The 21276-nt window shown below is 41.8% G+C and overlaps 1 protein-coding gene across 1 annotated transcript in view; it reads right to left on the minus strand.

Annotated features, from left to right (window-relative positions):
- LOC132996114 (collagen alpha-1(XXV) chain) overlaps positions 1-21276 on the minus strand; it is a 137939-nt gene that overhangs the window by 445 nt on the left and 116218 nt on the right. The window contains exons 15-37 of the mRNA XM_061066435.1: positions 18725-18757; positions 17710-17745; positions 16060-16104; positions 14529-14591; positions 13339-13407; positions 12381-12425; positions 11910-11954; positions 11448-11525; positions 10775-10798; positions 9329-9373; positions 9119-9163; positions 8832-8912; positions 8687-8749; positions 8525-8575; positions 7991-8017; positions 7698-7778; positions 7316-7351; positions 6386-6439; positions 6227-6280; positions 5797-5823; positions 4688-4741; positions 3020-3106; positions 1424-1462 (exon numbers count right to left, since the gene is read on the minus strand). Coding sequence (XP_060922418.1) covers positions 1424-1462; positions 3020-3106; positions 4688-4741; positions 5797-5823; positions 6227-6280; positions 6386-6439; positions 7316-7351; positions 7698-7778; positions 7991-8017; positions 8525-8575; positions 8687-8749; positions 8832-8912; positions 9119-9163; positions 9329-9373; positions 10775-10798; positions 11448-11525; positions 11910-11954; positions 12381-12425; positions 13339-13407; positions 14529-14591; positions 16060-16104; positions 17710-17745; positions 18725-18757 — 1182 coding nt within the window. The remainder of the gene's footprint in view (positions 1-1423; positions 1463-3019; positions 3107-4687; positions 4742-5796; positions 5824-6226; positions 6281-6385; positions 6440-7315; positions 7352-7697; positions 7779-7990; positions 8018-8524; positions 8576-8686; positions 8750-8831; positions 8913-9118; positions 9164-9328; positions 9374-10774; positions 10799-11447; positions 11526-11909; positions 11955-12380; positions 12426-13338; positions 13408-14528; positions 14592-16059; positions 16105-17709; positions 17746-18724; positions 18758-21276) is intronic.

A 21276-nucleotide genomic window follows, 5' to 3' on the forward strand; every position in this document is an offset into this window, starting at 1 on the left:
CACTCTGAGCCATGCAATGACTCTAAAGAGACAAGTTCTGCCGCCAGCCGAGGATCTGAACTCAACCACCACGACGTGGATGCGAGAGAGCACACACACACACACACACGTGTTTTTTTTTGTTTTTGTTTTTCACACAGCGATGTGAGTAAGCAGCTTAGGGACGGTTATCTCTTTTTTTTTTCCTTCTCTTTTGTATCGTTGCACAAATAGACTTCTTCTTTTCTCTTTTGGACTATTTTTTTTTTTCCCCATTTAAAAAAAACTATAAATACCATAAAAGAAGCATTATTTACAAACTCCATGCGTTTCAGGTTAGAGCGATCACTGCAAGAAAAACACAGGAGAGAGAATGACATGAAGACGATTTCAGTGGGTTTCATGACTTGTACAATGTTGAGTGAGGTATAAACATCGAGCACTATGGCGACTGACTGAACAGGAAATCCATGCAAACATGAAGAGGCACAAAGAATCGAACAAGTGAAGATAATATGAAAAACTAAATTTGTTATACTATCCACTAGGCAGGAACTTAAGTGGACTAGTTCTGAAGCAGGGCCACGTCTCAACCACATCACGCTCTGTTTGTCTCGGATTTCTCCACCCAACGTTTCCTTTCCCGTCAACCATTCATCCTTCTGCCTCATCCCTCCCTCGTCTCAGCTCCTCGAAAAAGAAGCCAAAGCAGCTCAATTGCCACCTGGTGGCTGGCTGCAGTATTGGTGATAAATCCTGCCTCATCTCATATTAATTGATGGGACATGGATCAAACGGAAAGTCACAAAAGTGAACGTCAAATATACTTTTTCTCAAGGATGGTTTCTGTCCTTTCTGAAAACTTCATGATTGACAGTTGAGACCCACTCGTGATTGGTCGAGTACATGCATTGATAGGTCCGTGTCACTTCTGTACAGACTCTGGCTCCAAAAGCTAAAGATGGCAGAGTTTGTGTACGGGATACTTAATTTCTGGATAGGGGGAGAAACTGGACGACGAAACCATCTTTATAAAGGGGTCTATGTTCTCTCATCCCTTCATCCTCTTACCTCTTCCCACATCCCTTCATCCTAATCCTTCTTGTTATTCCCTCATCCCTTCATCCACTTCCCTCATCCCTATATTCCTACATCCTTTTTTTCCCTCCCTCCGTCTTCCGGCCTCCTTCCTGACCAGCATCTCAGACATCATCCTTACTTTAATCCCTTCCCTCACCATCCATCCATTTTCCACGACAACCTTTAAATTACACTCTGATGAGGCGGGGTCCTGCTAGAGAACCAGTAAATTGATCACAGCTCTGTTTTCCCAATACACACAAAAGACTGTCATGTTTTCTGACATTTTGCATTTGACTAATATACACCTGCAGTCGCTGAAGTCTGTCATTTAATAGAAAAAGACAGTGTACTCTTGTCTTACCTTCTGCCAGCATCCAGGTATTGGTAATCCATCTGGGCCCTGTTTAGAGGAAGAGTAGCAGGGAAGGGAAAACAACAATGAGAAGTGCAGAGGAAATGGAGCGTTTGCTATAAGTTACAAACCAAGATCACACAAAGATGATGAAGAGCGTGATAAATGAGACGACTTTGTGAAATATACACCACATATGCCTATTTCTTAATATACATATAATATATAATGTATGTATATATTTCTTAACTATTTCCAAAATCAAAATTCCAGATACATGCATGCAGTACACATCATAATACATCTCATGCATGTCGATATATGAATAAACTTATAAACTACGCTTTTGTTTAAGTGGTCCCCACAGTTAGCAAAGAGATGATATAAAACAATGGGATTTAGGGCCACTATAAGAAAAGCAGCAGTTTATCTTAATAAAAGGTTATGGCAGCTGGTTCACGTAAATGACTGGAGATGTAATTTAATGAGATGACATTTTTGATGTTTTCTTACCTATTACCATTACTGCTCTTTCATTGTTATTTACACACAGTATGCTTCATTACACCCAAAGGCTATTTTCAGTATCACTTCTATATTTGACCACAGCTTCCATGCATTAAACGGCATTGTTCCAGAAAAAGAAATCATCCATAATCACAAGATTCTCTATGTTTTTGTCTACTCCAAATTTCTTTTGTAAATAAAGTTTGTTTCCCCCCTCTTGTCACGGTCTGGCCCAATTGGTACAAATACAGGAAGGGTGGAAAAGGGAAGTTAACAGAGTAAAGGAGGGGTCCATGTGCCTTACTCATCAGTAAGGGAGTCTGTGTTAGCGCCGGGTTAAAAGGTCACTGGAAGAATCAGCTCGAGGGAAACGGGAAATAAGCAGAATTTATTTTCTCAAGTTTTAATCCAGGGTAGGAAAGGATTCAGTTAGAGGAATAGATTTTAAGAGTCTATGTCTATTTTCTATATTTGGCTTATAAAGATGTCCCTATAGGAGGCTGCTTGCGGTCAGAGAGTTAGTGAGATGACTGGTGGTGCGTGTTCTTTTTTAATGAATTCATAAGTGTAATGTAGTTGTGGTGAAAATAATGTGTACTCATGCTTGCTGTGCTCTCAGGTCAGGCACGGTCTCTGGTTTCTGCAGTGACTGAAGGTGAGGAGGCATGCATGGGTTACAAGGTTGAGGAAAAAGAGAAATACTGTACCAATTGGCACGGGGCATCCAGCCCGTCCAGACCTGGCTGCCCTGGATCCCCCTTTTCACCCTTAAATCCCCGGAAACCCTGTTTGCAAAGATGACCTGGGAGTGTTACTGGGAGAGAGGTGGACGACCCTTAACCCCTGCGTCTGTTCGCTACGACAGATTCACGGGCGGGGGGGCGCGAGGGAAGGAGCTGCCCTGTGAGCTTGCAGATACCACATTCCAGCCCAGATATACGTCATCATCAGTACTTGATGACATGTTTTAGAGTTTCTGGAAATCAATGGTCTCGGGTTGGTGTCAGGTTGTCTGGCGGAAGCTGGGTATCTGCTTCGCCACAGGGCGCTCGGCCCTTGTTCGGGACGACTGCACTACAGCGTGCAGTTTGGACATACCAATGGGCAGGGTGCATCTAATCCAGGGGCACCCTGTTCTCCTTTCTCCCCCTTAGGCCCTTTTTTGCCCTTCTTTCCCTTCTCCCCCTGTGGATACAACGGTTGGGTCAAGTTAAAGTCATTGTTTTGTTGAACATTGGGGACAGCACTGCTATTAGGAGGGGAGTGATTAAACAGGGAGGCCAATGTATAGGAGAAAGACACATGGTCAGTGTTAGATAGGAGGGGATACCAGACAGTACTGGCTATTCTAAAAAAAACATTCCTCAGCACAGACAGAGGACAAAAAAGGGGAGTAAAACAGTGGGAAGAGGTGGAAAACAGCTGATTGCCAAAAGGGGGAGTCAAGGGCACAAAGGATGAGAAAGAGTAGCAGGGAAAAAACCTCCAGAGACACAGAATTACATACTACGACACACCGGAAAAAGTTCAAACTGTATCCCTTCAAGGATAAAACATAATTAGTTGGAAAACGTTAGTTGATATAAATGAGTGTGACAAGAACTTTGAAGTAGCAGATGGAATATCACAGGTCCGTTTCTAGCCGTCATGAGATGAGATGTTTGATGTGATTCTACTTTCAAACGGAAACAGAAAAACTGTTGTTTATCTTTTAGATACCAGGCGCCTGGACCGAAGGGAACGGCCACACATGCATGTTTGTGAAGCAAAGATCGTCAAAGTTCACCGATGTTGAACTCCTTCGCTTCGCTGTACGTAAATATCTGATTGCGTCACAGTGGCGTGACGAGGCTTTCTGATTTTGAAGGCTCCTCCATGGGCGTGGCGTTTCCTCCCTTAGCAACAATGTCTCCAGCAGGTGGAAACTTCTCGGGCCAACTTATCCTAGGGTCCATTGCGCTGCGCTGACAAATTCATTTTAAAAGAGATAACGCCGCGGGGAAAGTGACGAGACCAAAACTTTCGATGCTTACACTTTTATACGCAAGTAATTCAATCGAACAGCAGACGGTACATGTATAAAAAAAAACAAGGTCTGTTGTTTCCAACTGTGTCCAACTGTTGCTAGGCTACAGCAGTTGACACAGATTCCAGACATCCTCCAGACCGTCTCCTTTCGGTTCGGCCTTTACTTACGAAGTATCTCTATCGTTATGTTCCAGGAATGGGATACAGTTTCTAAACAACACAAAAACATCTGAGAAACGAGTGAAAAGTGGGACGAACCAGACTACGCTCTGAACGACTGCTGTGTGCACACGCAAGGGAAGAGTTATCGACAGGCTGGAGTGAAAGGTGAGTTCATGCACGGAAACAACAGAAGAGTGAATTCTAAGAGCCTGCTGTCAATGGACATGTCGGATCTGACACGTTCGGATGCTGAGGATGAGACTGGACTTGTGACTTTGAGGAATGAGATGGCAAATCATTCAAAGGTGGAGAACAAAAGCTGATCTGAGAGCACTGGTGATGACTCATAATGCAAAGGCCTCTTAAAGTGAAGCCTACATGAACCGAACTATCAATTCATTAGGATGCAGAGAATGTGTTTCACATTTCACAGTGTGCTGTTATTCCCTCAGTATTCAGTGTATCAAACTCGACTACATCTACACCTCAACAAGTCCCATCACTGTCCATTGACATCAGTCCTCTGCAATGTTAAGGGCTTTATTCAGCAAGTCAGCACATCATATCTACATCTACCTTTTCTCCTCTTTCCCCATCGTCGCCTTTCTCTCCCCTTAAGCCCAGCAACCCCTGTAAGAGTACAACTTCACTTCGTTACTTCACTGAGCAAACACATAATATTGGTTTTCATCGTTGTAACGAAATTCAATCGATATTTAAAAAACAAAAGAATTTAAAAAATCTGAATTTTAGAAAGGGAGAAAAAGAGTGTTAAAGAAAATATTTCTGATGCAACTCTCCAGAATCAGATGCAACAACAAAAGCTTGAGTGGGTGAGAAACCTGTTTCTTCTGTTGATCAGTGATCGGCCGGATTAGCACACATCGGTGAAGCATCACTCACTCTACAGTAAGTGTAGCCAGGTGGATTGTGGAAACTATCGCTATATAAACGTCACATATAGATTATCTGTACATGGGCATCAATATTCCGATATTAATAGTCTGGGTAAGAACAATGTCATGTAAACAGCATTTTCCGATTAAGGTCAACTCAGGATAAGCAATTGAAAAGACGTCGCAAAAGTTGAGTATTACGTAAACCTGTTGACATCTTAATCACATTATAATGTCCGATTGGTGTTTTCACAGATGATACACATGCCCTCGGATTGAGTGGAAACAAGTAGTAGGTTGAAATGTATATGAGTCATAATCAGACTTTGATCTGTAACATGTAAACAGGAAAATGAAAGGAATATTCCATTAGTATAACATCATAATTGGAGTAATGTCTTCTTCAGAATAGAGTCAATAAGAGTGGTGGCTTCTGGAAAAGGGGTATTTTCCATTACTTGTTCAAAATGCTGGTTTGAGTTGAGTTTATTTGTGCATTTTGAGTTGATAATAATTCAGCCAATCACTGATGGAAAGAGGGACACGTAACTGTCACCGCTGCACAAGCCAAGGCAGAATCTCACTTCCACTGTGCTTTTAATGAGGAAAAAGTGGTTTTGGTCGTGTTGTTGCATTTGATTCTGGAGAGTTGCACCTTCTCGTACTTTTCTTTACTTTAAAGCGTTGTTTTTTCTTGTCTAAGCATCCCTACACTGGAGGACGTCATTCGATTTAGTGTAACATTATTCATGTTTTTGAGTCTGAGTGGATAAAGATACATTGACTTACGTCCAAGCCTGCTGTTCCAGCAGCTCCCTGAAAACAAAGAACATCAGGCGTCACAAAGCTTGAAACTTTTATTTCAACTACAGCAAGGAAGGTGGAGGTGTTTCTGAAGGGAGCAGACATGTGGCTAAAAGTCACGAGTAAAAGGCCGGCTTGAGTTGTAACTGATGACCTCAATGTATTACCAGCTTTCAAAGTAAAGCACTAGACTTTTCCACCAAGATTTATCCACACATTCACAGATCTATGTACACATTCACAGATTTGTTACACATTTACAGATAGGTCCTGAATACAAACTTGCAGATTCCTGTATGGATTTGCAAATAGGCATTTGGAGTTTCTTTTTCACAAATAAACATATACATACATGGATTGAGATAAAGTTATGTAACCACACACACACGCACACAAATTGGAGATAGATACTCACAGGTAGTCCATAAGGTCCCCTCGGTCCTGGCTCACCCTGTGTTCCTCTCTCACCCTAACACAAATGGATCAGTGTTGTAATCATATAAATCCCACATAATCCATTTAAAATGAGGTAATATAAAAAATTTGTCATTAGAGCCATCAAGGGCCATCTTACTATGTCACCCTTTGGCCCAGCGGGACCAGCTGGACCAGACGGTCCATCCATTCCCTGCAAGAGAGCAGCGTCGTCATAGTGAGTTTACATCATCCAGCTGTAGCAGGTATTTCAATATAAAGTTGATTTTTCCAAGCGAATAGATGGGAGAGCAAGAACCATGTTTAACATCCACATGTATTTCCCCGCGTGGTTTGACCTACAGCCAGCACATAGGGTTTACAGCTAATACACCATTAGCAACATGCATTGGCCACAAAAGGACATTTACAACACTGCTGACAGTTAAAGTATGAGTGTGTGTTAATGCTGAGTTAATGAAACACGGGACAGACGAGAGCCTCGGAGTGTCTGCTCAAACAGCTCTGTGCCTATGGTCATTGAACTGAACTCAGTGTGGCTCACGTCATGAGACCTGACAACAAGGAAAACATCCAACTAACTTTCTGTTCATGAGATACAATAAAATGAGGTGACAAGGGTAAAAGAAAAGTCTGAGGGAGACAAAGGACAAAAAAATGACACAAATAAATAAATATTCCAGAGTGTTAACTGATGCAAGTGATGATCCCACTGCTATAACCAATCTGGCTTTAGAGTGAGTTAACCCCACCGACCTAATCAATAAATAGACTCAGAAATACCGAAACAAATAAATTAAATTATAAATATTGAAATTAATAAATACAAATTGTTGCAAAAGATATATTACTGTAGAAATACAGGACTCTACTTTTTCAACGCAAACTAGGTATTTTTCATTTATCTATGTATTTATTTATTTCTGAAATCCTTTATTTATTTATTTATTTATTAATACTTGTGTCATTATTTTGCCCTTCATAAAAGACAGGGGACTGTATGGAGGGTGAGCGGGAGAGAGGTAGACAGAGGTTGGGTGGTGAAGCCCCTTGGCCACTTGACACTCACCCCAATTCCGGGCTTGCCGTCCAAGCCGGAGGATCCCTGCGTGGTTATGGAGGTATGAGTGACATGAACAAGGCGGGATTAGTACCAGATGAACACTGTTATTAGGACAGCTTGATGACAGGGTTCACTACGACTTAATTACACTGTGCGTTACAGGAAGCTGGGCGAAGTAGTCAGGCCGGGCAAATGGACATGAGGACAGAGAATGTCACAGGCAGTACAGACACACACACACACACACGCAGACACACACTCAACAACAACAACAACAACAACAACAAAAAATCAGACAGGGCTAAACAAGACAATTTTCTATGTCTGGAGTAATTAAGGGACGAGGCTCGGTGGTTGGAGTTATCCACTGGTGCGTGGCCGTACTTACAGGGAGACCCAGAGGTCCACGATCCCCTTTGTGACCCAGTTCCCCTCGCATCCCCTTCAAACCATGCAATCCAGGTTCACCCTGGGGAAGGGGGGGAACAAGGGCACACATGATGACACAGTTGCAATCGGTCAATTTCTGAGTACTTTATTATACTTCGCCTGTAGGCCTCTAGGCTTAAAAACACTTAAAGCAAATTGAATTTGGATAAAAGTTAAAGGACTTCGTTTAAAAGTTGAATTTGTTGGATTAATAACAGACATTATGACTTGAACGCTGTTGTTGAGATTTACCTTTGATCCGGAGAAACCGTGGGGTCCCTGAAAAATATCAAAAGACAAAGAATATTAGTTTGTGAAGCAGCTGGCTGGTCTTTTAATCACTAATATATCGCTGTGTTACTTTCTACACCACACAACCGTAAACAGCTAGTGAAGTTGAACAGGAAAGGGACATGTAGAGCGAGTGCAGCCTGGTGAGAACTCCCATTGGAATGTACTGTGAAGCGTGTCATTTGTTTGACTGCATCAAGGTGACTACGTGCAAACAAGAAGACAAACTGGTACACAAGGTCAAAGTTGCTCAGATGATGGACAGTTTGCAGGCTGGTACTTCAGGTTTTTTCAAGCATAAGACAGCAAAGAGAAAATAACTAGGTCAGTGCGTAAATGGAGGTTTAATAATTGACATATTGTAACCATTGTGATCTATATGCTTTATTATGTTGGGAGTATGAATCCCATGTATAAAGTTTGCATTTTTAGATGTATAGTATGTAATCAATTGAGTTGTGGAATGTGCCAAAGGTAAATGTTTTAAAAACTCACCATGGGTCCTGGTGGTCCATGGGGCCCTAGAGGCCCTGGAGAGCCAATAATCTGCAATATAAATATTTTTATTACAGTTAAACACGTTTTGAAAGCATTTCACAGCATTTTCAATTCAAGTGACTGATATTTGTTTAAAGTTGAGTGTTGAAATTGGCTTACGGAAGGACCCTGAGTACCAGGTAGACCCAGGTCGCCCTTTTCTCCCTTTACCCCATTCACACCCTGAGGGACAAAAAGTGTTATGACACATGTGTAGAAGATGGATTGACAATCCTAGTTCTGGAATAAACCACAAAATTCTTACAGGTAGACCAGTTAAACCAGTTCCTCCTTTCTCCCCTGAAGCTCCAGGCATTCCCATGTCCCCTTTTGAACCTTTATAGCCCTGAGAGAAGAAAGCAAAAAGTGTAGGGACCATTATACGTAACCATCCTTAAACGCACTTGAGATCTAAAATGTCCCTCGCGCGCCAGATTTACTTAAATTTATAGTTATCAGCCTAATACATATAAATACATATTCAAAGGTCACAGTTCTTTGAAAGCCAATTCAAAATAGAACTCAGCAGTACATGAGAATATAAGAACTCACTCTTTCTCCATCGAGTCCAGGGAGACCAGGCAGACCTCGATCCCCCTGGGACAAGAGAAAAGAACGTTTTTACAGACACATTATAAAATGCTCACTGGTTTAGCAAGTGCATGGCAGATTTAAGTTGTGACTGCGAAAGGAAAAAGGTACCATTCACACACAAGGGAAAAATTCAACATTAGCATCACAAGTGCGGAAGACATGGTTTACCTTTACACCCTGAGGTCCGATTGGCCCCGGAGGTCCAGGAGGACCCTGCACAGGAGGAGATACACAAAAGGGAGATTTCAACACAACTCCATTCAACATACAAATACGACTAGGCTCTGCACCATCTGCTAAACAACTGTTTTCACTCTGCATCATTGACAAACAGAGCAAAATATGTTAGCGATCAGTGATCAGTTAACAGGAAGCTCAACTTGAAAGACACATGCTGAAGTTGTGAACATGTTAGCTGGATCATTCCATTTGGAAATACACAGTAGGTCAACTTTTGGGGTGTGTGTGTGAAGGCGTGTGTGGGAGCTGGGTGCTGCAACCATTGGGACGTCCCCCTTGTAGAGAAATAAATTAACTCCTGGATATGTAATATTATCACTGACAGAATGATATACTTTGATGTTAGGATGTGACCTAATGGCAGATGTTTACAGATGGCAGATGAACTGATAATCGCATGTATTTAGTTATTAATAGATAATGACGGATCCTGACTCCAGGTGGTTCCGTCACTTCCGTAACCCTGATGTCCTGACTGTGCACGTCACACGGTGTTTAAACATGTGTCTGAAGAACTCAAACAAACACAAAGTAAACGTCAGTACTCTACGTGTCCTACTAAGTACTTGATCAGTGCTGGTGTTTATTGTTCAAGTGTAAAGTCAGCGCAGGCCGCAGCCGGTTCAACCACGGCTTCCCTGCTCTGTTGCGCCCCACCCACAGTCAGTATCTGATAATTATGAGATGCTAAGTCATAATTATGAGATACAGGATCATCTATATTGTATGAATTGTGGTTTTCTTTACCCTGGAATGGGCCCTTTATATTTAAATACTTCATATTGGCATCTGGAGCGGGTCCTCTTTACTTTACTGAGGCCGCCATCTTCTTTTTAAAGTTATTTAAACTAAAGGCTACCACAGGTTCTCTCTCATGTTTGGAAGGGGGTGGGTGAGGTGAGGGGTATTCAGCTGCCACATGCAATTTCCCCACTAGATGTCACCAAATTTGACACAGTAAACCTTTAACCTTAAAAGATTATGACAGAATGTCAATATGAGCCAGTAAAGATTGGTGCATTTTCCCAAAACCAAATGTTAAATGAAATGAAATCAAACCAGTAGGATTTTAACCACAAATGGACAGTGTGAGTTTTGGAGAACAGACATTCAAGGAGACAACCAGCAACTCAAGAAGCACGAAAGCATGGTTACAAAGAACCATCAACAAGACACCGAATGCACTTTCATTCATCAACCAAGCAAACGTGTTGCTGGGTGAGGGAGCACGAAAACAACAGGGCAGCGCAGGCCAGGCCCGGGTTGGGTTGAGTTGGGTTTGGTATGGTTACGCCCATGCGTAGGAAAAATATTTATCACTCGTGGGGAACATGAACATGAAAACAATACACAGAGTACACAGAGCCTAATTACCGTTACTGTAAAAGTAGTAATCTTCTGCAGTGGGCCAAAGGAGTGGAAAGGGGGAGGAGATGAGAGATACGATTGCAGAGGTGACACAGAAAAGAAACCTTTGCGTCAGCACATTGCTGCATCAATACACAGACACATTTAGATCTGCATTAACCAACACATGTTAGACTATATGAAGAAGACAGAATGTGAATCACGTTAATACATTTCTCATTTTCTTATTAAACACTGACACAGGAACTGATTCAGTCTGCTTAAACACGTTTTAAACTGTAAAAAGGTGCAACCTCCTCTTTGGCAAAATAAGTTAATGAGCCTGCTTTTGGTGTCCCTGATTGTTGTTTGAGGATTTCAACATTCACAACTATGTGAGAACCGTTGTGAAAAGATCTGAGTAATTTATGCACAACAGAAATATAAACAAGAGCTTCATTTGTGAATAAGGGCAGCTGTTAAAATGCCCATCTGTCACTCGGACTACGTATCCACATTCCCGCTATATTAATAAATATAGCAACCCGTCCTGCATTTGGAGGGAACATTCTTTCATTTAAAAGTCAGCAGACCGAAGTCAAAAGTCATGTTTCATTGTGCCATGCACTTTACCAGATATTCTAGTCTGAAGCAACAGATGTGAGGGAAAAGAGCTGCGCCAAATAAAGACTTATCTGACCTGTAAAGCCTCCTGTATGTTTCCATTGTAGTCGATGATTTCAGTGGCCCCTTGGTCTCCTTTCTGCCCAGGGGGCCCCTAGTTCACATTAAGAGACACCTTTGAAACACCGCATGATTTTTCATACTGCACACTTGATTTAAGCACAACATCAGAGACATTAGTATTGACCGCTGCCCCCTTGTGGTACAGAATATGTGGTTATACTGACAATCTGTCTCACAGGAAATAAAAATCGGAATATGAATCAGTGTGCAACCTCATAAAATCAGTAAAAAAGGAGGATAATAGAGGCATTTATAAATTTTAATGTTATGAATATATTTTTTTCGAATTTGTACCATTCATAATTTAATATTAAATATACATATAAATATAAATATAAATATAAATATAAATATAAATATAAATATAAATATAAATATATATTTATATTTTTAAATGATTCAAAAAGATGCTTACCTTCGGGCCGAAGGTTCCCAAGTCTCCTTTATCTCCAGTCTCCCCCTGATTCAAGAAGACAAGCAAAAAAGGTCAGAGCTCAAAGAAGCAGATATAAGTGAGTAACTAAAAATATAAGATACATGTCATAATCAAACATTAAAAGCAGTTCTCAAAAGGTGGGTTTGCACTACAACAATAGGCATTATTCTAATGACAACAGTGGTGCATTGGAAATTTGACTTTATGTCATTCGAATGTTTCCATTGGAAAAACCTGGCACGACATATAATGTGTTGTACGAGGATCTTACAATGTTTGACATCTCTGCAACGAAATAAATTCAAGACTCTGACCCGAGCTAGTCTAAGAGTGGAAATCAAATATCTGCATCAGCTGCGAAGTCTAATTAGCTGATCCTAACACCACGGCTCACTTAGATCGGATGTACTGTGCACCCGTATTTAAAGAAAACACAGCTGCCGCACTCACCTTTGACCCTTTATTACCAGGTGTACCCGACTCTCCTTGTGACCCCTGACATGAATAGGAAAGGGTTGTTTATTTATTATGATGGAATGATTAAAACAAAAGGAAAGCCAAATATCAGAGAAATAAACACAAAAACTAAACATACAAAACAAACCCTCTTTAGTGATTCAACCCAAATTCACCACAAATAATTCAAGGTAATCCACATTTCACAAAAGAAATATCAACCTCCTATTCCTCCCGAGAGTGGAACACAGTCAGCTCCGCGAAATATAACAAGCTTTTAATTTGTCATTACTGGCAAGTAATGGAGAAAGTGTTTATTTAAACTATGGCATTGATCAAGTAGGGGTTTCACTTGTAGGGTTTCTAATTGGACGTGAAACGAATCTCTGGGTCGCCGAAGTTTAGACTGGTTTGAGCTACCTGCTGTCTCAGTGCCAGACATAAACAATGGTCAGCTCGTTTACTTTACACAGACCCCAGGGAAATGCCCTGACCTTATTTCAGGCCATAATCGTTAAGACAGATCTCTTTGTTATAAGAATTCAACACTAGAGGCATTGAACAAATAATTGTTCCGGGTACGCAGATGGACGACGAATCTCCACTTCCTCTCACAAACGTCTTTTGCATTCAGAGTGTGCACAGTGGCGATCGGGGGGGATGGAGCCACGACACCGTTTCTGAGAAAATGTTATCCGAGTGTTTTTTCTTTGTGTGTGTGTGTGTTTAATCAGATTTTAAAATGTGTAAAGATCCATGTACACATTCACAAATCTCATTACACATTTGGAGATTCTCTTACACGTTCAAAGATCTGATTACACACAGACTAAGACTTTTGAGATTTTTTTGTGTCGTTACACCAGGAAGACTCTAGATGGCAGCAATACACCAATCACCCAAATGAGAGAAAGTGCTTTGAAATATCCACATGAGCACATGAATCACTCACCTTCGGTCCAACATATCCAATTTCTCCGCGCTCCCCTTTCCCTGGTGGCCCGTGGTCTCCCCTCTCTCCCTAAACGGGCAAAAGAATAACATCAACAAAAAAAATGCTCAAACTGTGTTTAGGTAGTTCTCCTGCAACCTGGACTACCTCAGAGTTAGAGGGAACTGCTGACGTGTGCACGTTCGGGAACATCAGGCGTGATTCAATGACCTAAATGTTATGCAGTGCTGACATAATGAAGGAATCTACCATAAGAACATCCCGCCCTCTTCATGAGTTTTGCTTACTCGACAGATCGCGAATCGTACATATTTATGCAGGATCAGCACAATCTGTTTGCAGGTAAACTGTGATGGGTGACAAGGTTAAAGAAAAACCCCAAAACAAACAATCAGCATCCAACTTTGTGTCCTATAAGTTGAGTTTTTGAGGAAAAAAATGCAAATGATTTCTTAGATAATCAGTCATGAATCTTGATGGAAAACTATTGGATATTTATGAGATATGACAGATAAAAATCCAGATCCAGTTGGTTTAAATGCGGTTTCATTAGCAGACTGCTGACTCGGAGAAGGTATGGGCTCGACTGAGGGCCAATCAAGTTTCTGACAGCGAAGTGACAGAGTAGAGCCAATAGATGGGGCTGTGGTATAACTCAGGGCCCATACATTTTGATGACTTATTGCTGATACTCAAAACCTGAGTGGGACACAACCATTATTCAGCAGTGTTGAGTCAATAAACCGAAATGCTCTGTAATGACATCCTGAAAATAAACCCACAGACTATTGGCGGCTAAGATGTTTAAATAAAATTTTTTAACATAGGAGCAGACCTGAGCATGGAAAAACCATCAAATCAAATACTTGCTTCTTTAGCTTTAAATAAGATGTAGACATGTACGTCAGAGGATGATGCAAAGCAAATGCATGTTGATAATCAATGCAAAGCAACCAATTAAGATGCAAATTATTGTGTCATAATATCAAAAAGGCAAAGGATAAGCTCATCATGACAACTTCTCTGGGTCATTTTGAGTCTTAAATACATTGATATGGTGATATTACCAGATCATAAGACCGTCAACTCGGGATCAGTGACCTTAATGATGGGATGTGATCAAAAAAAGTCTCTGAAAGCTGTTGAATATCATTGTCAGACCTCAAGAAATCACACTGAACATCACCCACCTTCGTTCCTGGGAGTCCGGGAAGCCCTGGCTCCCCCTGGGGGCCGAGGAACCCAGGCTCGCCCTGAGAAACAAAACGCAAATATTACAACCTTTTCCACAAAGTGTTATTTGTCTTTTTTTGGTGAAGCTCTACCGCCACCTGCTGTGACTGAACACTACAAAAGATGCATGGGCAAACAGGCATGCAACTTACTGCTCACAACTCGGCACGTGCACACAAACTCGCACTCAGGGACACATGCACAAATCACAGACACACACACACACACAAGGGCGTAAAATGATCAGCGGCTTGTTAATTCCTCCCCTGGTTTCTCTAAATTAATGACTCCCCCTTATGAGCCGTGATCCATGGAACGACTGAACTGGTTAGAAGCTCATCAGGACATGAAGAGGTGTTCTGCAAAAAACCAGGTTCTTTGCCGCCTCTTGAAAAGCGTCAGCGTTTCTTGCATTTGCTCTTTCACTTACGAGGAGCGAGCGTCACGAGGCGCGACGCTCAATTTGATTTGATTTACATTTGATTGTGAAATGATTTAATTGGAGTATATTGCAAAACCATCTGCCACCAGGCCCGCCCCCCTTCCCTCTCCCAGCCGCCGCTGTGGAAGCCTTTGGATTGGTAACTAGCGCTGGCTTCAAGTTTAGATTGGATAAACAGTGAGGAATGTGCAGCGGAACAAAAAGGAAAGCCGCACTCGGAACCCGTGAGTGCTGCGTCAGCAAAATATTGTTAAAACCCATCAAGCATTCAGGCTTTCTAAGTACAAACAGGAGAATATAAAATATAAAACAAGAGCTTTCTGCTTTTTTTTTTTTACAAGGCCAGCACATTACAAGCAAAACAAGGCGAAAAATCTAAACCAGCAACAAGCATCATGTCATCATGCTTGTTTGAGCATTCCTCGCATTCACAGGTTATATACTTCAAGCTAATGATCTGAAAGTACATTGGGGTGATTGCTATTCTTGATGGGAGCGAAATATCATGTGCATTTGAGTTTGTTCTTTTATGATGCAGTAAAAAAAAAAAAGAAAACAAGCTCCTTAGCTAAAACAATAAAAGCCTAGTTCGGAGAAAATGGAAATAAATAAAAATCAAACTTCCTCTCCCTAATAAGCAGTAGTATTTTGCAGTGAGCCTCTTGGTGCCCCTTCCAGAAAGTGTTTTCAAGGGAGGCAGGGATCTGATCATTAATTCATAGACCTCTGTGCTATTCACAAACCTTAATGAGTCAGTTTTCTTGCTGACTTGGGGCACGGTCAGATCTAAAGACTGTTTGGCCTCGTCAGTTTGCTAAAGCTCCTTAAATCCCTTTTTTTCTCCGATGAATGCACAGGTAGCCTTGTGGTGTCAGTGCAAATCCCACCCGGCAGAAGAGGCTTGATGATGAGACCTCAGACGTGTCGTACATAACGCAAGACGGAAAGGTCAGCTGAGTTCGGATCTGCTTTGGACGGGGCTGAAGCGGATGGACGGGGACAACACTGGGTGAAATGACTGAGGGTGAAAACAGCGAAGCATTTACCTTTATCCCTGGGAGTCCAGGCAGCCCTGGAAGTCCTGGCTCTCCCTACATAGGAAGAGTGTGACACGTTACAGCCAAGCCAAGCTAAGCTGAGTCAAGCCTCATCTGTCGGCTCTTTGGGGTTCTATTGCTTCATTTAAGACGTTTTCTTTTCTGCGCTAATTCTGAAATGTGCTCTCTCGGCTGTCCACAGGTGTAAGTTGACTGTCGTTTGGTTGCGGTGAGCACGAGCAGAAGGGACCTCACATGCACTTTCATAGCAACTCATGCAGCCACGGCTCGACAGCGGGATTAGTGCTTGTTAGCCCTCCACAAAGTGCAACAGTAGTTTTGATTGTTTTATGATTTGACTGGTTCGGGCAGGTGGAATATGTTCCGCTTTCTGGAAGGAAAAAACTGTGTGATATTCCGGACTGAAGCTGCAAAAATGCTGATGGAGAAAGCTGTCGAGGCCGTTACGAGCTTGGCAGCGCCAGGAGTCGAGAGTTGGCCTTTTTCTCCGTCAGCAAGGTCGGGTCATTGTCAAGTCGAGAACTCCATTTACCTCCCTTGTTACATACAAGTTTGGGCAACGCACAGTCAGTTACTCCGACTGTGGAAAAATCTGAGGTCAAGTCCCTCATGAGGCCTCGTCGACACCTTCAAAAACAAAAGTTCTAGATAATTTAACGCTCTGTTAAGACCACATTTATGACGTATGAAAATACCTGATTAGCGCTGCATGAGAATGATCAAGTATAGTGGCACTCTGGGGATCAGGCACAGGGCTGTAAATTTCCATTATGGCCAATGAAAGCATTGTAAAAACTAATGAACAAAATGTCTTTCTTGTGGACGAATACTCTCACAACACCACCATCTGAATGGTAATAGGGGCAACAACTCAATCTCCTGATAGCAGTTATGATGAGAAATATAATTGGTAAATTGTCAGCACAAGCAGAATGTCTGTAAAATGAGAGATAAGATAAGCAGTGAGAAAAAAATAGTTTAGTTTAACACATTTGCCAAAAGCCTTTCTGTCTTTCTGGAACCAGTTTGTCCAAACAGAGAAAAGAGAAGCAGGAATTAATGGGGTGCAGCACTTGGGATTATAAAGTGTAATTAAATGGGGCAGTGTTGCAATCCGGGGACAAATACTGCACTTGATTTTGCAGGAAATTAGCTCCTCCTCTGCTGCATGCTTGTTTTATTAGTACCTCATCACCAAGAAGAAATAGATCATACCGGCAAACATTGCTTAAACTGCGAAAATCGGCAAAAACATCCAAAAGATTCCCTCCGTGCTCAGAAGTGTTGGTTTAAATACCTGGGAGCTTACACGGGCTCAGAACAAGTATCAAGCCAAAGTCAATGTAAAACGAGTCGGAGCGCTGTGATGTTCGTGTCGGGGTCTGCTCAGTGAGCCCCTCCCCCCCGCCGTGTACAACCATCCTTATTACATTTTAAACAGTGAGGTTCAACCGAGTTAGGAATGCTGTTGTCAAAACCCGAGCTCACGTGTCAACACAGAAACCATTTAACAAACACTAAATATTCAAGGGATCCTAATGACTAAAACTGTTCTACCACCACTGGTGAATCTAATCTAATGCTACCATCTTTCTACTGTGTATTACAAGCAACATGTGATCAGAGTGCAGTCATTACCTTGTGTCCACTTCGTCCGGACTCTCCAGGTTCACCCTGTAATACATGCAAAGAGTTTTTCTTTTCAATCCCTTCATCTCTGCATTGGTTATTTGCAATTCTAAGTTTTCCTTCCCAGCATCATTGGCTAACCGTTTTGTGATTTGAGTTTGAGTTTGACATATTTCATTTAACAAAAGCTTACGCTGCTATTGAAAAGCATTTTGATGCCACAGAGACACTAGGCTCCTCTAAATTCATTCGATGTTTTTCAGAAATGGGCACAGATAGACATATGTTCTGGAAATGTATGAAGATGCAATTGACTAGGGCATATCCTAGTAAAGTGAATGCAACTATATGTTCAAACGTTGGTGTGCACTTATGTGTGTCTTATTCAAACTAGTGCCATTAAGTGGATTGGGATGTATGTCTCCAATAAGTTTGAATTTACAAAAGAGTGAATCTTTGTTTCCAGGTTCTTACCCCAGATCCCCAACTCCCAACCCCCTGACCCGATGTGAGGAAGCTGTGCAGATGTGTAGGTCTACTATATTAAGTGTCATGCAGCAATACTTGGGAGGAGAAAACCCCATATACGAGCCATATTAAGCAAAAACAGGACTTTGTCCAGGTTCCCTTTATGTGCAACATAAACTGGATCCAAAATCAGGGGCAGTTTGCATTTTAAGACCGACGCAACGGTGCGACAGATGCAGTCGACAAATGCGTCCTTTCATCCCCGAGCTTTCTAGAGCCCAACCTCTCCCAGGATTCATCGTGCTTCAGAGACGAGAAACGATGAGACCCAAACGTCCGATGCTTACATTTCTAAATATAAAAAGTATCAGACTTCAACTCAACCTAACAGCTAACTGTGCACATACAAAATCTTTCTTGGTCTGTCCAATTGTACGTCTGCTGCACCAGTGAGTGTGAGAGACCATAGAACCTTAAGAACATCAGAATGATACAAAAAACTGGGGCAACCAACTCCTTATGAAGATCAAGAAACTGACAGTAGCTCAGCTCTTACCTTGATGCCAGCTGCAGAGGAACCTGAGTCTCCCTAAGGATAAAGGTAAAAACAAAAATCAGAGAGGTGCAGCACGGAAAAAAACTGCCGTGACAGAAGTTATTTGAGACTCAACAGGGATTTCTCTAGAGTCTACAGTCACAAAAGGAATGTTTATTACTGTGCAATGGCAGTGACAAGCAATGAAAGCACCTGAGTTTTTCTGTACCATGCAGGACATTATTGTGTATTTACTGACTTGTCTTGACAAAACTGGGTGTTCATTTAAATTAGAAAGATTATATGATGTTCAGATTAAATGCACCTCATTACAAAAGCTTGTTTTTTTTACAAGAGTGCTGTGGTTTTCACACTGTCAAGAGTCTGACACTATAAAGATCCCCAACAGTACATGAGGAAAGGAGCCCGATAGATATAGTGCACTAAACTCAGCCATTTAATCACTTTCTTCAAAGCATAATTTCAGGTATGGGTGTGGAACCAGAAGGCGACAGCGCAACTTAAAAATCCCGCTTTTGTAGAACCCAGACGGCCAGAACCAAGCCCTCTCTGATGCACCGCCATTCTACTGCAGTGTACAGTCAAAACAGACATAAAGTAAGGGGCCAATAAGCGTAATTATGGGCGGTTGGTGGGAAAAGGGACTGCGGAGAAGGAGACGGGGGTCTGTAGCTCTGGTGTGGACTGTGGTTTCACTGCACATACGCCTAATGCTCAGAAGTTGCAGAAGGAATGTCGCTCGTCCTCAGCTTTTTATGGGAGTCATTACGATGCAAAGCACACAAGGCATGGTTAATTATGGCGTTTATTTTTTTTTCAGACAGTAAACTGTCACCGTTTACAGCTGGGCTTTGTTGCATACTTAGGGGCGCCTCTATCCCCATGCTAAAAACTAACACTAATAATTCCTATTTTAATATGGACATTTTCACAAGTGCATTTTTATGCAGATGATCTGAGAGAATCATGATTAAAAATGATTTTGGTTACATATTTAAGAAACAACTTGGAGTTCATGATGTAGTTGACATAATAAAAGAGGAATTATTCTGACTTGTTTGAATAATTGTTTCCACAAACATACATCCAAGTAGGAACCTGTTTCTCTTTGGCAAGGATGTATAAGAACGCCCCACATCTGTGCTTCATTGTTACATGTTGTACAAAAAGATGCAAAGCTAATGACGAAGCTAGTGTGTGTTGTTAAATTTCACAAGTTTGAGCTCATGAGGATCTAATTCCCAGGAAAAAAAACTAAATTTAACACTGAACTAGCAAAGTTTACACACTTTTAATCAAAGAGTCACCACACGCCATGTGAAGACAAGTATAGGGGAACGCTACACACGCAATTAACACTCCCCCCCCCCCCCCCCCCCGTGCTGCCGAGCTGACAAACAACACCTACGTTTCCCGTCACGACAAACCGAGTTGAAGAAGCGGGGTGAGAGTTTTCGCTGGTTCGATCTCTTCCATGTGAAGTAAGAAGCGATGGAAAAAAGCGATGGAGTTGGGAGGTGAGTCGAGGTGCTGAAAGGTCCCAGCTGGGCCAATTACCACGGCGTGGCCACAACGTGAGATATAACCACAGAGCTGAGCAGGACGGAGAGCTTTCGCCACAGCTCCATTTTATTATAGGCACCCAAAGCTGCATATTTAAAGATAATAGCGTGAGGATCTTCTAATGGATGTTTGGTAAATCAGGGCCTTTCCCCCCCCCACCCCAGCTGTTTCCCTGGTGAGAGCAAATGAGATGGAGAGAATTAATCAACGAGCAAAGAAGCCGGAGCGAGAGTTAGCGACGAAATGTCACATTTAAATGCCGTTGCCGTCCCTCTAATCATACTTCATATGAGGATCATTATCAGAGTTTATCACATTTAGGGTTAAAATTTCCGGAAACTTTCCGCAAACTTTCCATGGGAAGATTAGCTCGGGAATTAAAAAAAAAAAAAAATACGCAAATTAAACGCTGAGCAATAAAAACATAATTCAAAGCTCTATTTTAAAGATGTATGGAATGCAGCACACGCTGCATGTTGAATTTCAACCCTCCACTGTGCATTCCTCCATCACATGCACAGATAATTCCCAGCATCCTACACACTACAGCAGGGCTATTGAGGCCTGCTGTAGAGTGCAGGACTAGTCAGGTAAGTTTCCATGATATTACTGGGGAAAATATATTAGCATGCTGATTGAGGATTGTTCATCTTTTCATCTAGCCTATTTCCATTCATTTATCCATCAATTGTAAAATATGTTTACAGACGATTCCAATTGTTTGGCTTACTATTTATATCTCTGGCATTGCATTAGCGTTTTTTTACAAACTTTGTTCTCATCTTATTCTACAGAACAATGCCACGTGCACTATCTCATGTGTGGAGGCATTTCACCCCATCCAATGTAGAAGGAAAGGCTGTGTACATTTGCTGATACTGTGCAAAGACCTATGTTAAGAATGACACAACGATGCAGAAGCATATAGTCAAGTGCCCAAAGTTTCCTCTGGGCTCAAATCAGCCTATGACAAAACAAAATGTTTATAT

This window comes from Limanda limanda, chromosome 22, assembly GCF_963576545.1.
Source record: "Limanda limanda chromosome 22, fLimLim1.1, whole genome shotgun sequence".
Taxonomy (NCBI): domain Eukaryota; kingdom Metazoa; phylum Chordata; class Actinopteri; order Pleuronectiformes; family Pleuronectidae; genus Limanda; species Limanda limanda.